The following is a 25,587-nucleotide window of genomic DNA, read 5'->3' on the forward strand; positions in this document are numbered from 1 at the left end:
ATAACTGTCTCCAGAGCAAAATAATGATTTATTTCATCATGTCCAGTCTTTTATATCTGAATCGAAGAGATTTTAAAATACCTAAATATGTACGTTCCACCTGTTAGCATTCCTTAAATGTCTTCTTAGTTTGTTTTGCTGCCGCTTTCGACCAATTACTATTTCTCTTCTAATTATTTTTTTTTTTTGTTTAATGATATTAAGTCAAAGTGAGTCCTCGCAATGAATTTTTTGATTCTCTTAGGGTATGGTTAACTTCGTCAATAAAATTTAATGTTTAAATAACAAACCATTGTACTTCTAGATCCAGATGGCAGGATGATTTAAACTTTTTAATTGCTTTGGTTTACAAACACATCTGCTGCAATGACCATAAAAATAATAAAACTTTAGCAACATGTGTACATTACCTCAGGGAACCCATGTATACACAGCATAAGTGGTTTGCCTGTGTCTCCTTTAGCAACATAATGGATCCTGATATTTGATGCTGTTCTCAGGAAATGGTGTTCACCAAGCTCAGGGTCAAGAAGGCATGCAAGAGCTATAGTGAAATGAAAACATCAACTCTTTAAGAGTCAAACCAGGTCAAGCATATAACCCCCATGAAGATTTCATTAATGAATAATTATAAAATAATATAACAATAATGATAATAATAAACTCTATTTAAGTGTCAGGTACTTTAGCTATGAAGCTAATTGGGGAACCTATGAAATAAAAAGATATACCGGTATATGGACAGCAATAAAATCAAATATTTCCAATTACAACACATACATAATTTTCTTCTAGTGAGTAAAACAAGCCATTGGGAGACTTCTCAAAAACAGTCAGTAAAACTCATCTAGCTGGCAGGTCTTTTCCTTTATATGGTTCTTTAAATAATAGACGTTCTTCTATTCTCCTTTCAAGCTGAAATTGATGCCTTCAGTTTCTAATTCTAACCATGAATTCTGTACAGAAATCTCATTACACTTCACTAACAACATATTTTTAAATGGTTACTGAAAGATCGGCCGTGATGTTAATTTCAACCAATTGGATTAAATATCAAGGCCGTGATTGGCATGTTTTGAAAACTGACCTATTCGGATTTTAACATTCGTCTGGTGTATGTTTATAACATGAAAATAATGGCCTCCTTGCATCCCTTTTCCCTTCAAACGCCTGTCACACAGTAGTGTGGTATTTGAACACTGCATTGACCAGGCCTGTATTAAAGTGGAGAATTTACGGTAATGCGCGTGTGCGTCGTGACAGCTTTCAGAATAAAACATACAGGCCAACACTAAATACGAAGAAGACATCAACTGCGAATCCAAGGAATCCAGGAATCTGTCTTTAAATTCGCTCATCCATAGCTCTACGTAAGCGAGTGAAGTCTGCTATTTCGGAGAATGGTGTTTAGGAACGAAAAATCAATTTTGTGAATGGAGTCTCGGAAGCGACGTTACAGGCATCCACCAACAGGACGTTCTCAAGAGTCTTTGGAGATAGAGAAGCTTAGCTGATCTATCTTTTCATTTGCTGATAAGCAATTGAAATTTAAGCTCAATTTAGGATAATCTTTATACTCATACGCTGTGTTTTTGTCATCGGTCAGGTGCTATTTGCAGGTATTTCTAGGTTTATATAAGGCAAACAGAGAGATCAGTAATAAAAGGTTTTTTGGAAAAGGCGGAAAAAGGCAAGGAAAAGGCGCATTAAAAATTTTTAATTAATTATTATTTAGGTTTGTTTACAAATTTTGTTTGCCAATTGGTGACTGCTGTGTTAGCGTGAGTATGTAAAAGACCTCATAAAAATACACGTAGGTAAATGTTTGTTTCGGAGCAGGACAGGGCTGTAAATTTTATTCTTACTGGCTGCAACACATATCTGAGGAATAGCAAAGAATATGAATTATGGGGACATATAAAATCGAACCAAATGTCCAGAAATACTCCTGCGTAAATTTCCCTGCGTGCATCCAACTCGCTTCCGATTGGTTTAAAAACAATCAGGTACTGTCAGACTCACACATGCACAATACCGTGAACCTGTCCCTTTAAAAAGTTCAAATGCCCCAGAGGTTGCCCGTGTGGGGGTGTTGGATGGTGAAGTTTCAAATTGATTGGCACGTTATCCTGCAATAGCAGAAGTCACTGTACAATTACAGGGAATAACATTTCACGGTTACGCATAGTAAAAAAGTATTTCACTTGTGTTTACTTTTGTTTATTTGCATGGCGTCCTTCATAGCAGTTCTTTGGGCAGTCAATGAATCGAAAATAAAGAATAGTGTTAAAAATATAAAACAACCATTAACTACCCATCACAGAAAAAAATAATGACCGGGTTTTTTATGGTCATTACGAAAACCAGTTTGTAGCCGCCCAAAGTGAGCTTACATACATAAGCTTAAGCTTAGCTAACAGTTCGCTTTCTTCTCTACGTGCCGCTTTAAAAATAGTATGCTCTGGATGGGGAAGCAATTTTGCCAGCTTTCTCATTAATTGATGTAAAGCTAACGTTTCGAAGAGTCCCTGCTGTAGTGAGCACTATAAAACGCAAAAAGATGACCGAATTAACTTAAGATACAAAACACAACAGACAAGATGAATCGACCAGGCCGAGTTTGCACCGGTGCAAATTTACCGATCGTTACTTACGTTTTTCTCGTCGCTTTCCTCTTCTCGGTATTTCAAGGTTCCTCATAGCAGTCAACAACAGAAAAAAACATACCATAAAGCCATAAAACAAAACAAAACTGTATACGAACAGAGCCCTAATCAATTGGTTCGCCATCATCGACCGCGACAGATCAAGGTTCACCGAGCCGAAATCAGGGCTTAGGTCACCCAAGGTCACTCATTTTCAGGTGCTTGTTAGCAAGGGAGGGGCGGGGAAGGACACGGAGCGAAAAGACCGAATACCCTGACGAATATCTCTTGTTTAATATGTTTTAAAACTTTCAACTTTTGTTCACCTAATAAATTGATCTTTAAAGCGCGAGGGTTCAAGAGCATTTGGGTATTGGTGTATGGGGCACATTTATCCCGGATGGCAAAAAGGGTAGTCTGCTACACAGCCGTTTTTAGTGTCGTCACGCAACGCACCTGAGGAGCATTGCGTGACGACCCTAAAAACGGCTTTGTAGCAGACTACAAAAAGGGAGGTACGTAAAATTTTTCACTTTTGTGTTTTTATCCCAATGGAGGTCTTTAAGAACCAAGAAGATTGCCCCAATTATCTTGCACTCAAAGACCATTCAATTCTAGCAAACAAAAATGCCTGGAAGAAATATTCTTCAAACTGTGTTTTAAGAAGAGAGCTATTGTCACCCCGGGGAATGGGGAGACTCCCTATATAATGACCCCATACAGGGCCGGGGTCCCTAAAGGCAGCTAAAGGGCTACCTTCAGGTATATGAAAAAGTACAGGGATTTCACTAGTTGAAACAGGAGCCGATTACTTCTGGTTGAAGTGTATAAAGGGGTAGAGAAATCTGTCATTTTGATCTGTAAAAAGGCCCAAAAGGGCTAAAAGGTAACTTTGTGGAGTTAAAGAGTACAAAAAAGTTCTGATTTTGGGACTGATTCATTTTAAAAGACATTGCAGTCACAACAGTTAAAAGGGATGAAAAGTTCTAAGAAACTTGATAGAATAAAGGGATACCATTTGTCAATACAAGGTAAATGAAAAGGGAACCTTTTTCGTGAAAAATGGTTTATTAAATAGCAAGGGGTTAGAGCTAGGGCTAGCCTGCGTAGCTGGCGGTATTGTGTAGTAGTCGAGTGAGATTTGGCGGCGGAGCCGTTGTAATATAGTCGAGTGAGATTTGGCGGCGGAGCCGTTGTAATATAGTCGAGTGAGATTTGACGGCGTAGCCGTCACGAGCGGCGAAGCCGCGAGAACCGCCTCGTCCCTGCTCCCTTTTTTTGGAACACGGCTCCGCCGCCAAAACTTTAATCTCGCACCCACACAATACCGCCAGCTACGCAGGCTAGGGTGGGATCCCCGTATAAAACTTGTTGAGTACCACCCCCTCCCCCGCTGGGATTGTGCCAGCGTTTTGGAAACCCTGTTGAATTCAATATTATAAAGGGTGAGCCAATTTTAACAGTGGAGACTTCTTATGAGTTAATTTTTTTTCTTTCCAAACAAGAATGTGCAAAGACCTGAGGTAGATGTTATTTAGGGATTCCACGGATTCTAGGTTTGTCCCCTGACAGTTCCCTGACAGGTTTTTTTTCGTTTTCCAATATGGCGACGAGAAAACGGGAGCCGAAAGGCCGGGCTCGAGTGGAAAAGGAGGCAAGTGTTCCATTTTCAGAACAGAAAAGTATATTTATTATCACAGGGCATCTAATGATAGAAGTGTACTTTCTCAGTCCTTATCAGTCAGTCGCAGGTATAAGTCATTCCCGGGGGAGGTAATTCCTTATAAGGGGCTAATGGGGATGTGACGCTGGATGGGGTCGCATTTTCACCTCTGGATTGACAATAATAGGGTCGCATTTTCAATGGAGTCACTAGAATGGGGTCGCATATTTTCGGATTTTTGGAGTAAAGAAAGTTCTTCACATTTACGGTTAGCAAACGTACCAGAATGTTTGTACTGTAGGTGAAAAGTGAAGTATTCTTCATTCTTTATAAAGCACTGTAGATACATAAGTAGAAAGTAAAGGTGATGTTCCACGGGACGATTCGCAACGATGATTTTTAGCGCAACACAGCGTAGCAATGTTGGAACAATGTTGCAACCATTCAAAATAATGTCGCAACTATGTTGTAATGCTGTGTTGCGCTAAAAATCGTCTTTGCGAATCGTTCCGTGTAACATCGCCTTAACTATGGTGGGATCGAGAAAATTACATTTGCCCAAACGTGACTAAGATGGGGTCTATTATTGGCCACCATTATTATTGGCCACTGCCGTTTTTTCCGACTCAACTGACCGCCCCTGGGTATCCGAGGATGCTCTCCAGTTGGAGCCAAAATAGTGTCCCCAATTAGGAGTTTCGCACTAAATGCATTGACGCTCAGATAAAGTGCATTTTTTTTCTTGCTGACCATGGAAGTTATGAACGCACTTTCTAAAAACTAAACCCACGAGGCTCCAACTTAAACCAAAACAGGAACTCTGATGTAGGTAATATACATAGTCAGCTATAACCCAAAAACGTGCTCACTTCAAGGACTGACACTCAAATTTAATAAAATTATGTTAGAAAAAACCCTACCTTATAAGACAATAAAATTCCAAAACCTGTCTATACAATTACAGATTAACCTTGATATAAAAACCTAATTATAACGAGACTCTTGCAAGGCACGAGTGAATCTTCAAGTGCAAACATAAAATCAGCTAAGTAAATACCACATGACAAAAATCTTCATAACAACCTAAAAAATACTTCACAACATTACAGTGGACAGTCCCTTGCGGACCAATAAGACCTCATGTTGAAAATTGTGTGGTCTTACGTTTACAATATTATTAGTAAATCTGTTAAGCAAATGGAGTTTTAAATGAACAACTTCAACAACATACTAAAAAAAACTAAAAGCTTAAGAACATTACAAGGGGGTATAGAAAATTCAGAAAGTGGGGTGGGGGGATGATCTGCTGGACACTTGCAAGCTATAAATTACTGAGATTTCTGCAAGAAAAAATTGCAAAATTTCACAGAAAAAAGGACGGCGCGATTTCCTCAGACCACCCCTAAATCAAACCATGCATTATTTACATTGAAACATTATCCTTTTCCATCATTTACGTGCTGTTAAAAATCCAGTTTGGCAATTGACAGGAAAGGTTTCACAATTTGACGTATCCAGCAATTGTCAACGTGGAACGGAAACCTTTTTCTGTTTGTTAATCATATCCCGGTAATTACTACAAAGTGGATTTTACATGTGCTACCTTAAAAATATAGTTCTTACTAAATGGTGCAAAACAATCAAGTCTTTGGTTGGTTATCTTTGAATCCAGAAATGATCTGCATGCAGATCTAAGCTCTGTTATCTCAGCGCCAGATAAAGATTCGCTTTCATGGCCTTCTGCTCTTATAATATCTTCCTCAAAATAGCAGCAAGCTTCTCCATGGTCGCATTAGTAGACAGTCCTGTACATTTGCTCTTGAAGGTTTTTGAAAAAAGACCTTACAGGTCATGGGCTTACTTGTGAGGTACTTTCTTACTTCCCTGAGGGCTCTTTTCATTACCGGAATTGGGGTACTTGTTCCTGAGCCTTGTCCCAACCCACCCGAGAAAGGTACCGGGGATACACGAGGTCTTTTGCTTTCCGGAATTTCCTCTTCACTGAAAACTCCTCTGTTACCGGCTCTGCTGGACGCTTCTCAGCTTTTGCTGAAAAAAAAAAGGAACAGCTCATTCAAAAATTGCTTACACACCTGATAAGGACCAAATACAACAAAATCCGAAATAGTAAAAGTTTTGGCTGAATACGCTTTATTAAATGAATGATTACTCCATAAAATTTCATCCAGAGACTGCGGAAAATAGATATTTCACTCCCGGTTGGTGGGGCTATATTTACAGGGAGTCTCTGGCCGGTCACTTGCATAGGATGGATAATCCAACTCAGCTCTGTTTGAGAATGGGTAATCAAGGGACCCCTAGGTAAAGGTTCAAAGATGTTGCTAAGAGAAACGTGAAAAGGAGAGACATCAATCTCGACCGTTCTCAGGTGAGTGCTAACGACAGATCAAACTATGATGAACCCTACAGTCGTAAGTCCATCAGTCTTAGTAGCATCGGCTGACAGCAATGATGATGATTTGCCACAGCAGTGTTCTATGCATGGATTTCACTTACGATGCTCTATATCTTTTAAGTCTTATCAAGCTGCCATTATTTCTAACCTTGTAAAAACAACGCAGACGTTCTCTTCATTTCATCCTGGTCCGGACGAGGACGAGGGCAACGACGACGACGGCGAGGATGAGGACGAGGGTGCGACGGTGAGGACGATCCGTGTCCTCGTCCTCATCCTCGTCGTCGACGGCGGCGGCGGCCTCGTGCTCGTCCCAGGACTCCTTTCCTTCATCTCCTTCCCACAAGTCTTTTAGCCCGCGTCCTTCTTGTGTTAATACATCCTCATCTTCGCTTGATGTCTGTTCTGCCTGAAGGCCATCTTCAAGTGTCAAAGTTGTTGCATCTTCCACTATGCGAACACATAGTGAAAACCGTTTCAATTGTACAATATTGCTATTGTTGTTGCCGTATAATTTTAGATAGAAAATAAATGCTTCTTTTAATGATTGATGTTACCATTTTTCTTTTACTTAAATAGTAAGGCCAGGAATTTATGTTACGTTCTTGATAGGACAAGATAAATAAAAACAAGGAGGAACGAAGTGTCAACTACAATGTCTGATCGAAAATCTTTCTCCATGTACGGAATTATATCTTTAAGGACATTCTTTCATGAGAAAGAAAAACTGAGCCAGATAATGCGATACACGTGTTTGTGATGAAGATAATAACAAAAACAATGATGGTGATTATAGTGATGATGATGATGATGATATGGGCATGAAAGAGGTACTGTGGTGAGCCGTAACCTTGCAAAGAAAGCAGTGACATACATACAAACAGAGACAGATATTGGGGACTAAAGGGTCAAAATATCTCACCATATAAAGATGAAAAGCTTTCAGATATGAGATCCTCTCCCTGTGAATCCAGGAAGCCATCTCCCTCAGATAACACATCACAATCAGCATCTGCACCTTTCTTAGCCTCCTGCTGCTTTTTTTGTCCAACATTGTGTTTGTCTGTCTTGGCTCTTTTGTCTGTGAAAGGAACGAGTAGTTCAGCTTATAATTCTAATGCACAAGATACGAGGGAAGGCAAACGTTGACCACAACATATCCTTTTTATGCGACCTAGATTAGGTGCGGCTACACTACTCATTTTACAAACGGGCAAATGACGGTTGCCCACGAGGAAGCAGCTTTTTGTGTGTGACCGATTTTCCCAAGATGAAGTTGCCTTGGGAAACTTCCATGGATACATCAATTCCGAACAAGAGAATAACCCATGACAGTTCCGCGCTGACGTAAGTTCTATCGGTTAATAAGAACCTAAAGCGGCTCAACCAATCAGGAGAGACATTGAAACGTACCAAAAAGTAGAAATCACGTGTTGTTTAGGTGCTGAGACCGTCTTTGCGCCAAATCAAGCGCCAAACTGGACTCAATGTTCGAAACCTCAGCAGGGTTTTGAGCGCTGCTCTGAATGTTTTCTGTATTTTACACTTTTACATAAATTCAAAAGCTCCTCAAAACACTCGTAAGTTTTCTTTACATGTGTTCAAGAATTACTTCCTCATGAAGTCGTTGCAAACACTTTTGTAAACCCGTACTTTTGACTTTTGAGCGAGAATTTGTCTTTCTTTATAAAAAAAAATGAAGTCAACATCTTACTTTTTAGTCTCAAAATTTAAGACTGAATCTCTCTTTCTAAGCTTAATTGATGTCGAGCAGGTTTTATTAATACGATTATGTGAGCTTCAATGTTTACAACAACATTTACCTCAAAACTGGGTTCACGTTTTTTCTTCCCTTTGGGCAATTTATCACTGTATAACTGCAACCAAGGCAGTGATCAATTACCCAGTGTGGACCCAACCCAAGCTATTTTCCCAATGGGAGCTTTGGGGAAAAGGTCTAGTGTAACCGCACCTAATGTTTTGTATCTCGGATCAACTCCTAATTCGCTTTGAACTCGTTTATTTAAAGTAGATATTTGTTTTTTACTAGGTTTGCCAGGGCTGAAAGCTTCCTTGATACCATAAGAGGCAAGCAATGTTTGGATCATGAGGTTAGCAAAATTGAAAATGGCTTTAGTAAATCGCGGTGTTGAACTCCATCTGTAGTTTGTCTGAATAAGCAGCCCCAAATCGGAAATTGTGTTTGCCTGAAAACTTCGTTTTGGACGTAGCTGACTTTTGATCTAGGGCAGTTTTCTTTGAAACAGTCATCCAAACGCGGATTTTGCCTTTCTTTCTTTAAACTAAAAACACACTCAAAATAGTTTTCGTGATAGGTTAAATCTAAATCCGCATTTATAGTATTAGTGCGTTTGTTTGGGCATGGATTCAAAAACAATACACCTGTCGAGTATTCTACGTTATTGCAGGCGTTTCACACAAATATTTTTGGAACGCTGAAGAATCCATCTCCGGGTTGTTACTCACGTTCCCTTTGTCGCGCCAAGTCCAAAGACTGTATCAAAGCTTATCGGATTTTTTCTAAAAGAAACGCGCCCTTGATTAAAATCGTTAAAAGTTAGCAGGAGGAGACATTTTTAACTTAACAATGATTTCTGCTTTACCGTCCGTACTACTGCCTTTATCATCATCCTCGTCGTCATTATCTTCTTTCCTGGATTGTGATAAATGCCTTTCAGCTTCTTGAGTAATCTGCAAGGACTAAGAGGTTTTTTCATTCGAAGAAACTTGAAGATACGGAAAGCAGGAATAGAGCGTAAACGGAAACTGTTACAGTTAAACTTGAATTAAGAGATGTCTTACCAACGTCCCAAATATCGATTCCATAATTAATATATGTAAACGTTATGAAGTTTATCAAATTAAAATCATTTATAAAGATTATATGAATGTCATATATTGGATCTGCGGAAGAAAAAATGCAAAGACGATCTTCGCAGTTTTAGACGGAACTTATGCTGCTGAGAAAAAAGACCCTGCAAAATTCAGCCTTTTAAATTTTAACACAACACCAACGCGATAAACCTTTATGACTGCGTAAAAACTATCCAGAAGAAATATAATTCCCATAATATAGTTTATTGCGTCTGTTAGCTGTCCTTCATGTACCTTATTTGGTGTTTTGTCGAGCTGGTGCTTGTCTGCTTTCATGGCCAGAGCACGTTCCTGATACTCCTTGGCTTGCTTGAGGTCACTTAAACCCTGGTAAATCGACGCTAAGTTATTATACATTGTTGCAACATTAACATGTTCCGGGCCGAGCTTGTCCACTACGATGGCCAGAGCACGTTCCTGATACTCCTTGGCTTGCTCAAAGTCACCTAAATCCTTGTAAATAAAAGCTAAGTTATTATAGCTTGTTGCAACATTAACATGTTCCGGGCCGAGCTTGTCCACTTCGATGTCCAGAGCACGTTGCTGATACTCCTTGGCTTGCTCAAAGTCACCTAAACCCTCGTAAATCGAAGCTAAGTTATTATACATTGTTGCAACATTAACATGTTCGGGGCCGAGCTTGTCCAGTTCAATGTCCACAGCACGTTGCTGATACTCCTTGGCTTGCTCAAAGTCACCTAAATCCTGGTAAATCAAAGCTAAGTTACTGTAGCTTCTTGCAACATTAACATGTTCCGGGCCGAGCTTGTCCACTTCGATGTCCAGAGCACGTTGCTGATACTCCTTGGCTTGCTCAAAGTCACCTAAATCCTTGTAAATCAAAGCTAAGTTACTGTAGCTTGTTGCAACATCAGCATGTTCCGGGCCGAGCTTGTCTACTTCGATGTCCAGAGCACGTTGCTGATTCTCCTTGGCTTGCTCAAAGTCACCTAAATCCCGGTAAATCATAGCTAAGTTATTATAGCTTTTTGCAACATTAACATGTTCCGGGCCGAGCTTGTCCGCTTGGATGTCCAGAGCACGTTGCTGATACTCCTTGGCTTGCTCAAAGTCACCTAAATCCTTGTAAATCGAAGCTAAGTTATTGTAGCTTTCTGCAACATTAACGTGTTCCGGGCCGAGCTTGTCCAGTTGGATGTCCAGAGCACGTTGCTGAAACTCCTTGGCTTGCTCAAAGTCACCTAAAAGCTTGTAACTCGAAGCTAAGTTATGGTAGCTTGTTGCAACATCAGCATCTTCCAGGCCCAGTTTTTCCAATTGGATGTCTAGAGCACGTAGCTGATACTCCTTGGCTTGCCCAAAGTCACCTAAATCCTGGTAAATCAAAGCTAAGTTATTATAGCTTGTTGCAACATGAACATGTTCCGGGCCGAGCTTGTCCAGTTGGATGTCTAGGGCACGTTGCTGATACTCCTTGGCTTGCTCAAAGTCACCTAATCCATTGTAAATCAAAGCTAAGTTATTATAGCTTGTTGCAACATTAACATGTTCTGGGCCGAGCTTGTCCAGTTGGATGTTTAGGGCACGTTGCTGATACTCCTTGGCTTGCTCAAAGTCACCTAAATCCTGGTAAATCAAGGCTAAGTTATCGTACTTTGTTGCAACATCAACATGCTCTGGGCCGAGCTCTTGAAGCGTAAAAGTGAGCGAATATTCAAAATATGTTTTTGCTTCTTCGAATTCACAGTGAATTTGACAGATATTTCCAAGGTTTTCGCATTTTTCCGAAATCTCCTTATCATGAACTTGCAAGAACTTATTTCGCAAAAACACTTTGTCAGTTACTGTAGTTAACACTTTCAAATGTGGAGCGATGTGCCTGGTGTTTAGTCGCTCATTCTGTGTTGGAGTTGCGACGATAAATTCGTTAAATGCTGTAATGACCCCACAAACGACCTTATCGGTTTGCCTTTCTGCGTACTCTTTTGCTACAGTTTTCATAGCATCATGCACAACCTGGTGAAGTCGAATAAAACAGCCAGCCTCGTCATCTTGGAGCAGCAGAAGTGAGCTTCTTTTTAATCTCATGCGAATTAATTCTTTGTCCGCTTCATCAAACTCTTCATGTGCGTTCATGATGTAACTAACTGCTATGTCCATGTTTAATGGCCGTGGAGCGCAGAGGGCAAGAAAAGTGAAAAGGTGTTCTTGAACTTTGTCGGATCTCATCAGTGTTTCGACGGCTAACGTTATTGCTTTGGTCACTGAATTTGGATAAATTGGATTAGTGTCAACAAGTGCATCCTCCGTTTTCTGTCTTTTGCCTTTTTCTATGATCTTAAGGTATTCCTTCCACCCAAAATGCGTCGATACCCCGTCCTGCCGCATCTCTTTAACAAAGACAGCAGCGCCTGCTAAAGCAAGAGGTTGATAGTCCAGTCTTTGTGCTACTGTTCCTACTAGCTCGCTAACAGGGATACCAGAAAGCTTGGACAATAATGAACGGGCATCATCGGGCTCCATACCTTGGCTTACTGAAATGTGATTAACCAAAGAGCTTTTTGAGGGAATTGACGTTGTGTCCTGCGTCGTAATGAGCAAATGGCCTCGTTCCCATGCCTTTGAATTAAACTGTGGTAAATGGACATGTACAGATGACATGGTAGTGACATTGTCAACCACCAGTAGCCACGACGTGTAACAGGTAATTTTTACAGCGACAAGCATCTTAAGACTTGTGATCTTTTCGTCCACGGTCAAGTCCTTTGAGCTGAGGGTTTCCACAATTGAATAGTCTGGGCACTTTAAATGGCGAGCAAATGAGGCATACGACTCCAGAAGTGAATCTAGGCTTGCAGCATTTAAGGTCATTACAAATGAAGACCCACCTGGCATTTCTTTGAGGTCGTCAAAGAATCTCTCAGATACAAGGCCAGCTAGCTGTGATTTTCCGCTTCCAGGATTCCCTGAGATGTATAGATAACTCAACCTGTTGCCACTGGACTCATTTAGTTCCCTCAGCTGTTGGACTATTTTGGCTACTTCACTTTCACGACCACCGATTTCATGCGAAGGTTTAGGAGGGAGAACACAGAATGAGGGTGCTTCATTTTGCAGCTGATCTTCAAGGACCTGGCGCTGACTCTCTTTTTCTTTAACTTCTTGTTTCAGATTATCAACTTCTTTCAGGACCTTTGTCAAGTCTTTTGTTGGAAATGTTTTCTGACATTTTAGGTCTTGAATTTTTACAGTGGGAAGACTAAGCGCTTGAAACGTAACATCAACTTTGCTAATAGCATTCTGAAAATCAATCTCAGGGAGACTACCTTGTGGCATGTGAGCGAATTCTTCATTCCTGAAATTTCGTAGATCATCTACATTTTTTCTGACTATTGCGCTAAGACTTGGCCCGACGCAATCAGAGAAAAGGATGGCGTAAAATAGCATTGTACAATCCCATTCCCCACTGTTTCCGTTTTTCATAGTGGCCAAAAGACGAGCGTTTCTTTTTTGATTTCGAGGAGACTCTCCGTGATAAAAGTCCATTCCGTTACGAGGCTCGTCTTTCCATTCTCCTTTTGTTGATTTGTACAGTTTGTCCCATTCTTGTTTAAATATTTCTCTCAGACCCTCCGCTAGTATATCAGTAGTTACACAACAAATTCTGTAATAGTTCAGCTGTTCATCGGTATACTCGTTTAAAAAGGCCATATTTGATGCACCGCGGACGCTTGGAACCTTTCGGGAAAATTAATCCTGCAATTGGCAAATTAGTTCAGAGGGGGGAAAATTATCAGTAACGTAGATAGCACGGTCTATGAAGTAAAAACATTGACTTCCCAACACAAGTATGTTAAGGCATGGCCAAGACCCAAATTTGCTAATCCGTAAAGATTTCATATCTTAAAAAAAATTAAGGCATCCACAAATTTGAAAACATATTGCAATCCCTAAACGGCTGAACAAGATATTTTTTTAAGGGTCTTGAGTTTTAAGGTAGCTGAACACAGTCTCCTTAGAAATGCTCTATCCCTTGAGTGTTAATTAACATCTTCATTACGAAAAGGTACGCAGAAAAATGACAAGATTTTGTCAGTGGAAGTTATCCAGGTCCTTGAAGATCCACTGTTTGTCTGTTTGTCTGTTTTCGTACCTTTGACATACCGATTGAGTGATCTCACTCACGGACTTAGACTTTCTCAAAGTCCTTCGCTTCTCATTTCCAGTTCCGGTAGTTGGTCCCGGCGCGAAGGACTTTTATCCCCTGCAGTGCGCCAAATTTACAGGAGGACTTTTTCTCCTGTAGGTTTTATCAGAAACTCATAAGGGGTTGAAACGTGTAACTCTCATATGTTTGCTTTGTGCGATGCTCGTGATTATTCATTTTCGAAAGTACCATATTTGGAACGAGAAGAAAAGATAACTGACCAATCAAACTTCGTAAACAACGTGATGTAATTTTTCCCGCGCCCGCTTAAAAAAATGGCCGACAAATGGGGGAAAAACTCCCAAAAGCCGAGAAAGCTTTCAAAGGTTGAAACCAGGAATCGTACCGAAACACTGAGCAGAAATGTATTATTGCCTTACCACCCGGGCCAAACGTAACGTTATGAAACCCACTGACGTCCTCGCAACTTCTTGAAGTTGTCACTTCAAAAAGCGATACCTCGTTGACCCTCTGCACAGTAAACTTATACTGCAAATAGGTTTTTAAAATTCTTATATTAAAAGTCTAGAATAAACAGTAAACAATATTTTCGAATAAAATTCGTTAGCTGCGTATCGAAAGAGTGTCCAAAACCTAAACCTGACATCTTCGCAAAAAGAGATGCGTGTAATGAATGTGAGAAGCATTTAAACTTAAATTCAGCTTGGATGTTGTAGTCACGATCGTGTTTTGAGCTAAGTTTATGAATGAACAAACTCAAAACAATAGACAGAGAAGCCGTTTCTTGAAAATTTTTTATTCAAAGTCCAAAAAGTTAATCCTTTAAAGCAATTCGGAAAACACTATCTGGATCGTGGATCCGTTCACGCAAGTGAAATCGGCAGAGCACTTGGCAAAATTCAACACAAAATCCATCTCAAATCGGGGCACATTTTGTAATTTTTCTTTAGCGCCGAAAAGAAAAATTTATAAAACGTCTATGAAACATTTAAAAATACATAAATTCCCTTTCAAAAACGTAATTGTCTCGGCCACAGAGTGCAAAATGTACCTCAAAATTCAGCAAAAACTTCACTGCCTTGGTTGAAGAAAACAAGGTTGAATTCCTCGAAGGATGATTTCTTGATGAAAAGCTTCCCTTCCTCCACAAAAAGAAAGCTGAGCATTCTTTTGAACTTTCTCTTTCCATTTTTTGTCTTTTAACGGTGTATTTTTAACCCTGAAATGCAGAACTCTTGTCTTAAAACACCTGCATGGTAATCACGCGGCAGCCATTTTGTTGAAAATGGATATCTGTCACTAAGGTTTCCAAATATGGTAAACATGAATATTCACGAGCATTGAACGCGAGTTACACGCTTATGAGTTTCTGGTTTTATCCAATCACCAACGGTTTCAATGATGCGCCGTCAATCAAACTCGATCACGCCACATAAAACGTGACTTGATCACTTGAACTGTGTATTTTTTGCGGGCTTTATTTCGATTTCGTTTTATCGCCAGTATTCAGATACAAAGCTGTAGTGGGCGTTTTATGTTCCTCCATTGGAGTACTTTACCAAGGTCGGATTTTCCTGGCAGCCACGGAGCGAAAAAACATTACCGACTTGTTTTGTTTTGAGCGCGCGCACTACAAAGTTTTTATTTTTTTATGTTTTCTTTCATGGCGTATGCAAACCTTGCAACGAGCCCGAAACGTCTGGAGACTAAGCTCACAAATATCACAAGACGACACTTTTGTTCATTACCCGTTTTTTGTATTGAACATTCCTTTATTTACTTCCTCTTTTCGGAATGTTTTTCCGTTGTTTGTTTGTTTTGACATACTTTGACAGCTCGCGACCACACAAACACGCGACAACACACGCGACAGGGACGCAAATAGTTCGCGCCAAAATGACGTCACTTGATGCGATTTTTTGCAGGGGAAACAGGTCGAGCTCTCCCTTTCTCGCTCGCTTTTACAGCAGAAAACATAAAAAATCTACCGCTCGCGCTTCGCGCTCGTGAAAAAAATTGAGCTCGACTTATAGGCAAGTCTATCACTCACTGCGCGCATAGTCTTGAGCTTGCGTACTAAGGGAGAAATGTTTGAGCCCTTGTTGCCTTGTTTTGTTTTGTTTTTTTGTTTTTATCGTAGGCAATGTAAACGTACGAGAATATCTTAAAAACTACTCACTAAAATTTGAAGAAATTTGGCACAATTCCCGTTCATACTGCACTCAGTCAATGATAGCCTCAAAATAGATTTTGGACAAAGGAGTTTTGCGAAACAATCAAGCTTTTACCTTCAAAATTTCAAAAACTGTTTGTTACAATTTTATTAATCATCCCTGTTGACATAGCAACGATCGAAATCTTACTTTTAACCTAATAAATGTAATCTCTTATTAACATATTTTGTCCGAGCCAAATTTGAGCGTTTGACCTTCCGCGAGACTTATATAACACCCCCAATGAATGGTAACGATCCACAACCTATCAAACTGTGTTCAGCCACCTTTATACGGTATACAGTTTCACTGTATAGCGTATTGAATCTTCTCGGACCGGAAGCGTTTAGTTTAGGAGAGTGTAAAGGTTTGCCATGTGCTTTCTACATTTGTCGTACCAACCGCGGTTTCGCACAAAAAATCTTATCCCATGATCTGGCGTAGTTTAAAAAATTCACTTATTATGTATGCAATTCTTATTCTGAGACAGGGTATACAAATTTGCTATTTATCGTCTTAACAGGGTGATTTTTTGGACCGGAGGCCCCTAAAAGGCGATGAGTGGTCTACATTTGTGGTACCAAATTTCTCTCTCTTTTTAAATCTAATTGCATGATGGTAGTTTAAAAGATGTTGAATTCTGTGTGCGAAACGAAACGACTGAGGGCAAGATTAACAGTCGTCATTACAATATTCTGCATTGGTTGCTTTAAGGCAGTCGCGCGCGGCAGTCTCCCCGGGCAGCCCTCACTACCTTGGGAACACCATGTTACAAATCCTCGCTAGTCTTGGGACATTGTATGTTAGGTCCGTCTTTCCTAGAAGTCATAATTAGTCGAAAATTCTGGTGGTTACTCAGGCAGGGTCAGTCTAAAAGGCTTTTAAAAAAATACCAAAAAAGTTATTAAAAACATATTTTCACTTTGCCGGTGTTTTTGGGCAACGTTATCGACTTGGGCAAAAGAATTCATGCGGTTACTAAGGAGACAGGTCACGTGATCAAAAATAGCTTAATCTTACCTCGAAAAAATAGTATTCCAAATAAGCTTCATACAAATTCTTATCCTTTCCTAAATCAAATGAAAACTGGCGAATTCGTTTTCACGAGGAAGAAAAAAACTCCCGAAACGAATGCAGGTTATTTCAACATGCCTAAAGTCCATACAGACAGGATCGATGTTTTAACACTCTTCACGTACGTGCTTCTGATCGGTTACGTTGCAAACGTATTCAACTCACAGATGGTATTACGACTGTCTATTCTACTTTGTCATTGGTCAATGTCGCTAAGGAATCACGTGAGATGTGCGTGCGTAACCAGAGCGTTCACCTGCAAGCTGACATTTGCAGCGATCGCACGAAGATTTTCTTATGGGTGATAATTCCTCTTCCAAAGCCTTCGTCGAAGACGCGAGGAATTCCTCCCCGGAGGAGATCGAGGAACATGATTTACTTGCTGAATCTACACTCGATAACAGCGACTCGCTGCTGAGTGTACTCAATTCCTTGAACGAAAACATGCCGGAACCGCGTGGCAAGCTCGATGACTGCCATGGGCGATTTATTCGCTGCTTTGTCACAGCAACAACGACCAGCAAAACGAAACTCTCGTGCTGAGAATTTAGAACCCTTAGCTGGGAGAACGACAAAGCGGAGAACTTGTGTTAATGGTTCTGACAGTGACAGTGAGGACGACGTTTCCACTCTCCTAAACAGTGGTGCTGATCAGAACGAAATACAGGAAATTGAAAGTGACACAACGCTGCCCGCCAACACGCAGGACTCCTGCAAAAGTGAGGGCGAAGACGAACTCTTGAACAAATTAGCCCTTGACTTCACCAAAGATGATAAAATGAGCAGCCCAGTCTCAAAACAACTAGCTGAGATTATAAATAAGAGATGGGCCTCGAAACTGAGCGACCACAATCTCATGGAACTGAGCGAGAAATACGAACGGCCCGAAATTACCAGAAACTCGCTGTTCCTAAAGTTAACCCCGAGATATGGGGGAAATTGACCCATTATGGGAAAAAGCAAGACCTCAGGTTGTCTGCCATTCAGAATAAGCTGGTCAAGGAAGGAACGGTAATTGCTCAATCAGCCCAGAACTTAATGGACTTCAGAACTAAGGGCGCGAACGGCGGCAAATTCGATACTGCTGTCGCGCTTACAAGTCAGACTGATGTTATCGCGCTGTTGGGACATACAAATTATGAGCTCTCGTTATGTCCACGAGAGGCCGTCAAACCCAACTTAAATAAGGAGTACGGCTCTTTATGTTCTTCTCAGACACCAGTCACAACCTTGTTGTTTGGAGACGAACTTCAGGCCCAGCTCACTGCAATTCGGGCCTCAAATCGAATTAGCCACACAGCTGTTAGCCACAACAGCGGCTCCAGCTCTTCCTCTAACCCTTCTTGGCGTCAGGAACAGGACAAGCCTTTTTTAGGCAAAGGCCAGTACCAGCCCAAATGGAAGCAAAAACCGTGAGACAAAAAGGAGGAGCCCATTAAAAAATAAACGAAGACTTTACTTCGAAACTAAACTCGTTGCGGGTAACTGATTTTGTAGGCTTTGTTCCTACATTAATTGCATACCTTGTTGCAAAAACAAGCTGCTTCAAAAGCAGTAGGCTGGCACAATTTATTCCCGCTTAGCACCAAATGACTTCAGATACTGAAATTCTTCAAATGGTATCAGGCCAATATATTGAATTCAGTACCCAGGCCTTCTCAGACACATCCTCCAACAGGGAAACGTTTTAGTGGGGAAGAACAAGTTATTATTACCTCTGAGATTTCCAACTTACTTGAGAAAGCAGACGAGAATTAATTTGACAAGCGAAAAAAATGGCTAATGTTACGTCAATTTGCACAAAGCTTCTCGATGCATCCCAAGTTAAAATGGGGGATGTGGCACAAGCCCTTGGCTACATGGTATCTAGTTTTCCAGGGGTCATGTTTGGCCCACCATACTTCAGACAACTTGAAAGGGACAAAACAGAAGCCTTGAAATGCAACAATGGTGTTTTTGATGCCTTTATGATAATATCAGAGAAGGCCCATCAAGAGTTAGAATGGTGGTTTATGCATGTTAATTCTAGCTACAATGTCATAAGTCATGGTGAGCCCACCATTGTCCTGTTCACTGATGCCTCATCCACTAGGTGGGGCTGTTCATTAAATGATATTTTTACAGGTGGAAATTGGACTGCCGAACAGGCCAACAACCACATTACTTACCTGGAACTGCTTGCAATACATATGTACTCCTTGAATTGCAATCTTTTTCATTGACAATAAAGTGACAGCATGTGAAGATCATGGTAGATAACATGACTGCACTGTTTGATACAAACCATATGGGTACCAGCAGTTCTGAAAAAAAGAAATGACCTTTCAAAAGAAATTTAGCTATGGTGTTCCGAACAAAACGTCTGGCTCACAGCTGTCCACGTTCCAGGTGTGGAGAATGTGGAAGCTGATAGACAGTCTAGATTGCCTGACTCCCCACTTAAGTGGACTCTTGATAACACAGTTTTTAAAGATTGCATCAGTGAACTTAGTGTTCTCCTTACTATTGATCTATTTGCATCCAGGATAAGTCATCAACTTCCAAACTATGTATCCTGGTGCCCTGACCCAGGGGCTGTTGCAATAGATGCATTTCATTTGTCATGGAAAGAATTTGTTTCTTATATTTTTCCTCCATTTTCTCTAATGTCTAGAGTGCTACAGAAGATTCAGCAGGAAAAAGTTGAGGGGGTCATTGTTGTTCTAAAATGGCCAATTCAAACATGGTGGCCTATGCTGATGCAAATGTTGACCGACAACCCAATCCTCCTCCCAAACAGAAAAAACACTGCTGACTCTTCCTGGAAACCCAGCAAAGATTCCCCCCCCCCCCCCCCTATATCCCAAACTAGAATTGTTGATGTGCCACTTGTCCGGAGATCCCTTGAAAGCCAAGAAATTTCAGCCAAAGCTTCAAGGCTTATCATACAGTCCTGGAGGTCTGATACTGCAAGCCAAAACCAAAATTACTACAAAAAGTGGGGATTGTTCTGCCGTCAACAGAACATTAATCCACTTCAAGCCACTTTACAAGATGGTATAAACTTTCTTGAAGAGCTTTTTGCTACTGGGGTAGGATATAGTTGTTTAAACACCGCCCACAGTGCCTTGTCATCGTTAATTGTGCTCCCAGGAAGCATTCAATTTGGTAGTCACCTGCTTGAAACTAGATTTGTGAAGGGCGTGTTTGAGGTTTGGCCAGCCCTTCCAAGGTACAAAGACATATGGAATGTGAATAAAGTCTTAAAGATTCTGGCAGCCTGGACTCTTGGAGAGGGCTTAAGCCTCAAATCTTTGTCAAGGAAACTCACCATGTTACTTGCCCTTTTATCAGGTCAGAGGGTCCAAATACTCAATGCACTAACTTTGTCTTCAATGACCTTGTCTGAAACCAAATGTTTATTTACCATTGGCACACCACTTAAAACTACAGACCAGGTCACCACCTTCAGCCCATTGATTTTTTAGCACATCAGCCTGATCAGAATTTATGTGTTGTCACACAGACATACATTGATAGAACGTCTTCACTCAGAGGAGACACTGACCAGTTACTTATTGACTACCAGAAACCTCACAAGCCGGTGTCGACTAACACTATTTTCAGATGGATAAAAACTGGTCTAACCAATGCAGGAATTGACACTGGTGTGTACAAAGCCCACAGTACTAGAGCTGCTGTCGTTTCAGCTGCAAACAAGAAACAGGTCCCTGTTGACACTATCTTGTCTGCCACTGGCTGGAGCAACCTGAACACATTTGCTCAATTTTATTCTAAGCCCATCCAAGACAATAGCTGTGGTCACACTACAGACTTTTTACCTAGGTAAACACGACTTGTTGACAGTTTACCTACAGAAACTTGATTTTTTAAGTGTGACTGATTTTTCCCTAGGTAACTTACCTTGGGGAAATTTTATCGTCTGGGTCTTGGATATGTCTCAAGAACAATAGAGTTTCCCTTGAAAGCTACCCCAAAGCAATAGCTATGGAAAAATGAAATACCGAGGTTGCTAGCCAATAGACTCTCATCGGCGAAGGTCTTGATGACAGAACCGCACATAAATCACACTGTGAAAGAAATTTTGGGGGCACAAGTTGTCTACGTCTCGATCCCTACATCTTTGCCTTTCTTCACCTTGCACGTTGAATTAGCATAAGAAATAACAGCGAGATAAAAGAAAAAATGTCTCTTTGATCAGCTAGATCCCTGCACATTTTGCCTTCTTGAATTTACGCTCCAAAAAATTCAACTGGCATGAAAACTTTGGGAGCCGATATCAGAAGTGTGACCTTCCCAGAATTTTTACCCAGATAAAACAAAACCCGAGATGAATTTACCTCGGGAGATTTTTAATGAATTTGCCCTAGGTAAATCAGTTTTAACTAGGTAAAAGTCTATAGTGTGACCACAGCTATCATTAAAAATTTTGGACAAGAACTTCTAAAAGATGGGCATGACTTTTGACTGTTAATAAAACTTAGTTCGGCCTGATAATTTGGCCCTGATGTCTATGCATTTGATATTGTTTGGTTTAATTACCGCCAGTACTCTACTGTTTCAGGTTTTATTAAAAATATTGTTTACTCTTACATGTATGCTGATGTTTATGCTCATGATCATGACGCTTTAAAGTCTCACGTGACTCCTCAGCAACATTGACCAATGACAAAGTAGAATTGTAAAATTAAACGAGACTTACCTTAAGTTGAAGTTTGATTAAGATTCTACGAAATCATTGGTCTGGAGCTAAGGAGTCAGGTGCCCTCCCATGTGTGGACTACCCACCCTGTGGCTTTGCTACAGTCCTGATCATTTGCCCTCGAAGTGTGAACACTCTGGTTATGCACGCACATCTCACCTGACTCCTTAGCTCCAGAACGATGACTTTGTAGAATCTCCATCAAACTTCAACTTAAGGTAAGTCTCGTTTAAATTTGCAATTATAATTCAAAACAATTGGACATGCATGGAGTGTATGATATTATTATAGCAACAGATTTTCCAGTGCGTTCTGAGTTCAGAAGAGTGTAAGTAATTTGATTGTTTTGCTTTTGACACTTGTCAAATCGTGTTTTTTCTGAGGAATGTTGGAGTACAATGTAGTTCAGTCTTTTCTAAAACATGTTTCATTTAACTTTAAGGCAAACATATAAACCGCAATGTGTTTGCGCTAGTTTCATTTGGATTATAGGATCACAAACACTAGCAAAACCTTGAGCATAAAATACCATTTTTAAAAGTTGGCACTGCCTCCACGAAAATATATTTTAATAGACATTCATACTGAGATTACTTTCATGAAGTATAAAGAAGAGATTAAGGTTACAGCGACCGTAAACGAATTTTTAAGATTTCATACAAATCCTTCTAATCAACATTATGCAAATTACAATGAAATTAGAAGCCACATGAGGAGATTTATAATTCGAATCTACAGACGTCGTTCCTTCTTTAATAGCCTTATTTTCTGTTGAATGAATTATATCAATAAAACTACTTAAAGTAGTGGCAAATGTTGGAAATCCGCCTCTTTGTAACGGCGTTATAGCAGTTCCAAGTGGGCCAAAATCCCATACATTCATTGTAATTTTAGCCGTGTTTGATGGCGTCATAAACCGTGAAAATATCTATAGAGTTTCCCTCTACATCTTTAACCGTGCCTGATGGCCGGACATTTACTTGATTGTTTGCACACTACTAAGCACCGTCACAAAAGGGAAGTCGAACACTTTCAAGGTAAAACATCCAGTGCTACATTCATATAGCGTCACTGAGTCAAGGAGCCTTGGTCTCGGATTCTTCTTTACATTAAATTACTTGTAGCTCTGTAATATAAACTGAAATTACTACAAAAAGCCTTGTTTCAACTGTATATACTTACCGATTGCAGCCTTAGTCAGGCACCAGGCAGGCAGCACGACAGTAAAGAGGTTTCGCTTGAATCACGAAGGGAAAACTATCAAAGAGAAAACTTCCTGCTGTTCGTCCCTTACTGCGCATGCTGGGTTGACTTACGACCGCTAGTCAAAGGAACGAAGACGCTAGGCACGAGGGAGCACATTTCCTTAGGTCATGGCTAGGGGGTACACTTGAGTAGATTGGAAGGGAGTTGAGGGTCAGGAATCATATATCCGAAAAACCCAAAACCCCTATTATTATTATATCATTATTATTATTATTATCGTTATTATAATAATGAAAAAATTTTATTGACAACAATGCTAACTATTAAAATCCTATTTACAATTAATTCGCTTGAAAAAAAGGAAAAAACTATTCATTCAAAAACACTATTTACAATTCCTGCCGATTTAAAAAGCACTTAATTTAGCTTAAAAAGAGTTAATTTAACTAAGAAAAATTTATTATTATTATTATTATTATTATTATTATTATTATTATTATTATTATTATTATTATTATTATTATTGTCTCTATTATCACAGTCTTTGCTGGTGTTCTTTTTGTACATCAGCCGGGCGCAAACCATGCACCTAGAGCGTCAGTCACTCAAGTCAATCATTCTGTTCATACACTGAGCACCTTTCTGAGGATTCGTGCAGATCCCAGCATGCAGATCTTTTGAACCTCTGTCATATTAGCTCTTTCTGATACTTTCTTGATGTTTTCTACCATACCCTTCTTCACTGTACCAAGCGCACCAACAACCACAGGGATCACTACGGTTTTCATATGCCACATTCTCTGTATTTCTAGTTCTAGGTCTTTGTACTTGCATTTTTTTTTCAGTTTCCTTCAGTGCGATGTTTCTATCTGATGGGACAGTCATATCAATAAGTTTGCAGGTGGAATTCACTGAATCTTTAAGGATGATATCTGGTCTGTTCGCTGTTATAGTTCTATCAGTATTGACTGGCATGTCCCACATGATGGTGATGTTGTTATCTTTATTGTGTATCACGGTCTCTGGTTCGTGTTCGTACCATTTGTCTGTAATCGCTATATCATGATCTTTACACATGCTCCAATGGGGAAATGCTGCAGCATTATTGTGCCTGGAGATGTACTCTGTTTTGGCTAATACCTCACATCCAGATACAATATGGTCCACTGTCTCTTCATGTTGCGAACACAATCTGCATTTGCTCTCCACTTGCTGGCCACATATTACTTTCTGGTAGTTTCTGGTGTTTATTGCCTGGTCTTGAGCTGCAACAAGTAGTCCCTCTGTTTCTCCTTTCAAATTACTTGACAACCATTTGTTGGTGGTGACTGTGTCTACATGAGGCTTCTCTAGGATCTTTGGATACTGGCCATGCAATGCTTTGTTTTTCCACTTTTCTTCTTTCATTGACTTCATCCTGGACTTGAACACGTGTTTCAGGGCTTTAGCATTTTCAGAGGCAGATTTATCTTCTCTGTTCTCAATCTCTGGCATTGTTACTTCCCTTTTGAATTTAGTAGCATTCTTGGATATTGAATTTTTGGCTTTAGATCTTTTCTTTCTTTAGATCTTATTATTATTATTATTATTATTATTATTATTATTATTATTATTATTATAAGTGATACCGGTATAACTGAATCATAATTATTTTACACTATATGAAGCTACGGGTTTAAACCTTAAAATAATTTGATCAAAAAGGATTAGCTTTCTTGTCTTTCTTCGGTGCCGCATATTTATACGACGAAGTCACGGTTCGAGGTTGTCCGCTTTAGTGAGAAGTGATTCCACTTGCTTTTATTGAAATGAATGGATGAAAATTGATCGCTCTCTTTGAAACACAAATCATGTCCAGTAACATAGAAATCATGTCAAAGAGAAAGTAAAATCAACCATTAAAGCTGATCAGTTAAGTCGCGGTACAAACCGATTAATAAAATGGATTTACCAAGAGAGATACGAACTGCTCTTATAATTACAGAAAAGAAAACAACAACTTAATAAAAGTTTGCAAATCACTAAGCTGAAACTTATGTCATGTTAGGCCCCTTTAATTTCAAAAGTTGAATTTCTTATGAGTGCAGAACACCTGTTTTAGTCGATGAACGTAATTAAATATAGACTACGAGTAGTCCCCCATCCTTCCTCAGGGATAGTAGAGCGAGCGAAACGCGAGCGGGCGTGAAAATCACCCCACGCGAGAAAAGGCGACACGCGGCGGGGAGAGAGAAAAATGAGGGACTACAGACAAAGCCCAAGCTTTTGACCCTTCACGGCCGACTGATTTTGGAGTGTGAGGTTCGTATTTAATATGCTCTGGAGGAAAACGTTTTGACTGAGCAAATGTGATTTTTGCCGCTTATTTCATACTGAAAGGTCGTGACACGCATATTAATTTTCTGAGGTTATTGTTTATGGTCGGCATGATTTGCCCTCTGATGCAAGAGCATATTCGTTGACCTTTTTTGAAAAGTAAGGCTCTTCAATGCGGCTAAATAACTGAAATAAGGGTTTTGGGTTGTTTAATTTCTCCGGCGATTGCCTCCTGGATCTCAATAATTTTAAGCGATTTTCTTTTTGGCCGTGAGTGTGACGGTTTCCTGCAATGTTTTGTCACGCTGGGCCCAGCTCGTTAGCGTTT

General features: G+C 40.1%; 2 protein-coding genes across 3 annotated transcripts in view; both read right to left on the minus strand.

Annotated features, from left to right (window-relative positions):
* LOC140953615 (uncharacterized) overlaps positions 1-25,587 on the minus strand; it is a 107,232-nt gene that overhangs the window by 41,809 nt on the left and 39,836 nt on the right. The gene's annotated exons all lie outside the window — the stretch shown is intronic.
* LOC140953595 (uncharacterized) lies at positions 5,184-13,825 on the minus strand. Of its 2 annotated transcripts, XM_073403011.1 has the most exons (5): positions 9,854-13,825; positions 9,349-9,445; positions 7,647-7,805; positions 6,873-7,174; positions 6,222-6,357 (listed from the first exon to the last, which is right to left on the minus strand). In XM_073403011.1, exons 1-4 carry the CDS (start codon positions 13,289-13,291, stop codon positions 6,900-6,902), a joined length of 3,969 nt encoding a protein of 1,322 aa, XP_073259112.1. In that variant the 5' UTR covers positions 13,292-13,825; the 3' UTR covers positions 6,222-6,357; positions 6,873-6,899. The 2 variants fall into 2 exon arrangements, with proteins under 2 accessions (XP_073259113.1, XP_073259112.1); XM_073403012.1 differs by lacking the exon at positions 6,873-7,174 and having other exon boundaries at positions 5,184-6,357.

This window comes from Porites lutea, chromosome 12, assembly GCF_958299795.1.
Source record: "Porites lutea chromosome 12, jaPorLute2.1, whole genome shotgun sequence".
Classification (NCBI taxonomy): domain Eukaryota; kingdom Metazoa; phylum Cnidaria; class Anthozoa; order Scleractinia; family Poritidae; genus Porites; species Porites lutea.

Coding starts and splice junctions, on each gene's coding strand:
- LOC140953595 (XM_073403011.1), bottom strand. CDS start 13,291: ATGGCCTTTTTAAACGAGTATACCGATGAACAGCTGAACTATTACAGA. Junction 7,806..9,348: donor TAAAGGCAGTAGTACGGACG/GTAAAGCAGAAA, acceptor TTCCTTTCACAG/ACAAAAGAGCCAAGACAGAC. Junction 7,175..7,646: donor AAGCTTTTCATCTTTATATG/GTGAGATATTTT, acceptor GTGTTCGCATAG/TGGAAGATGCAACAACTTTG.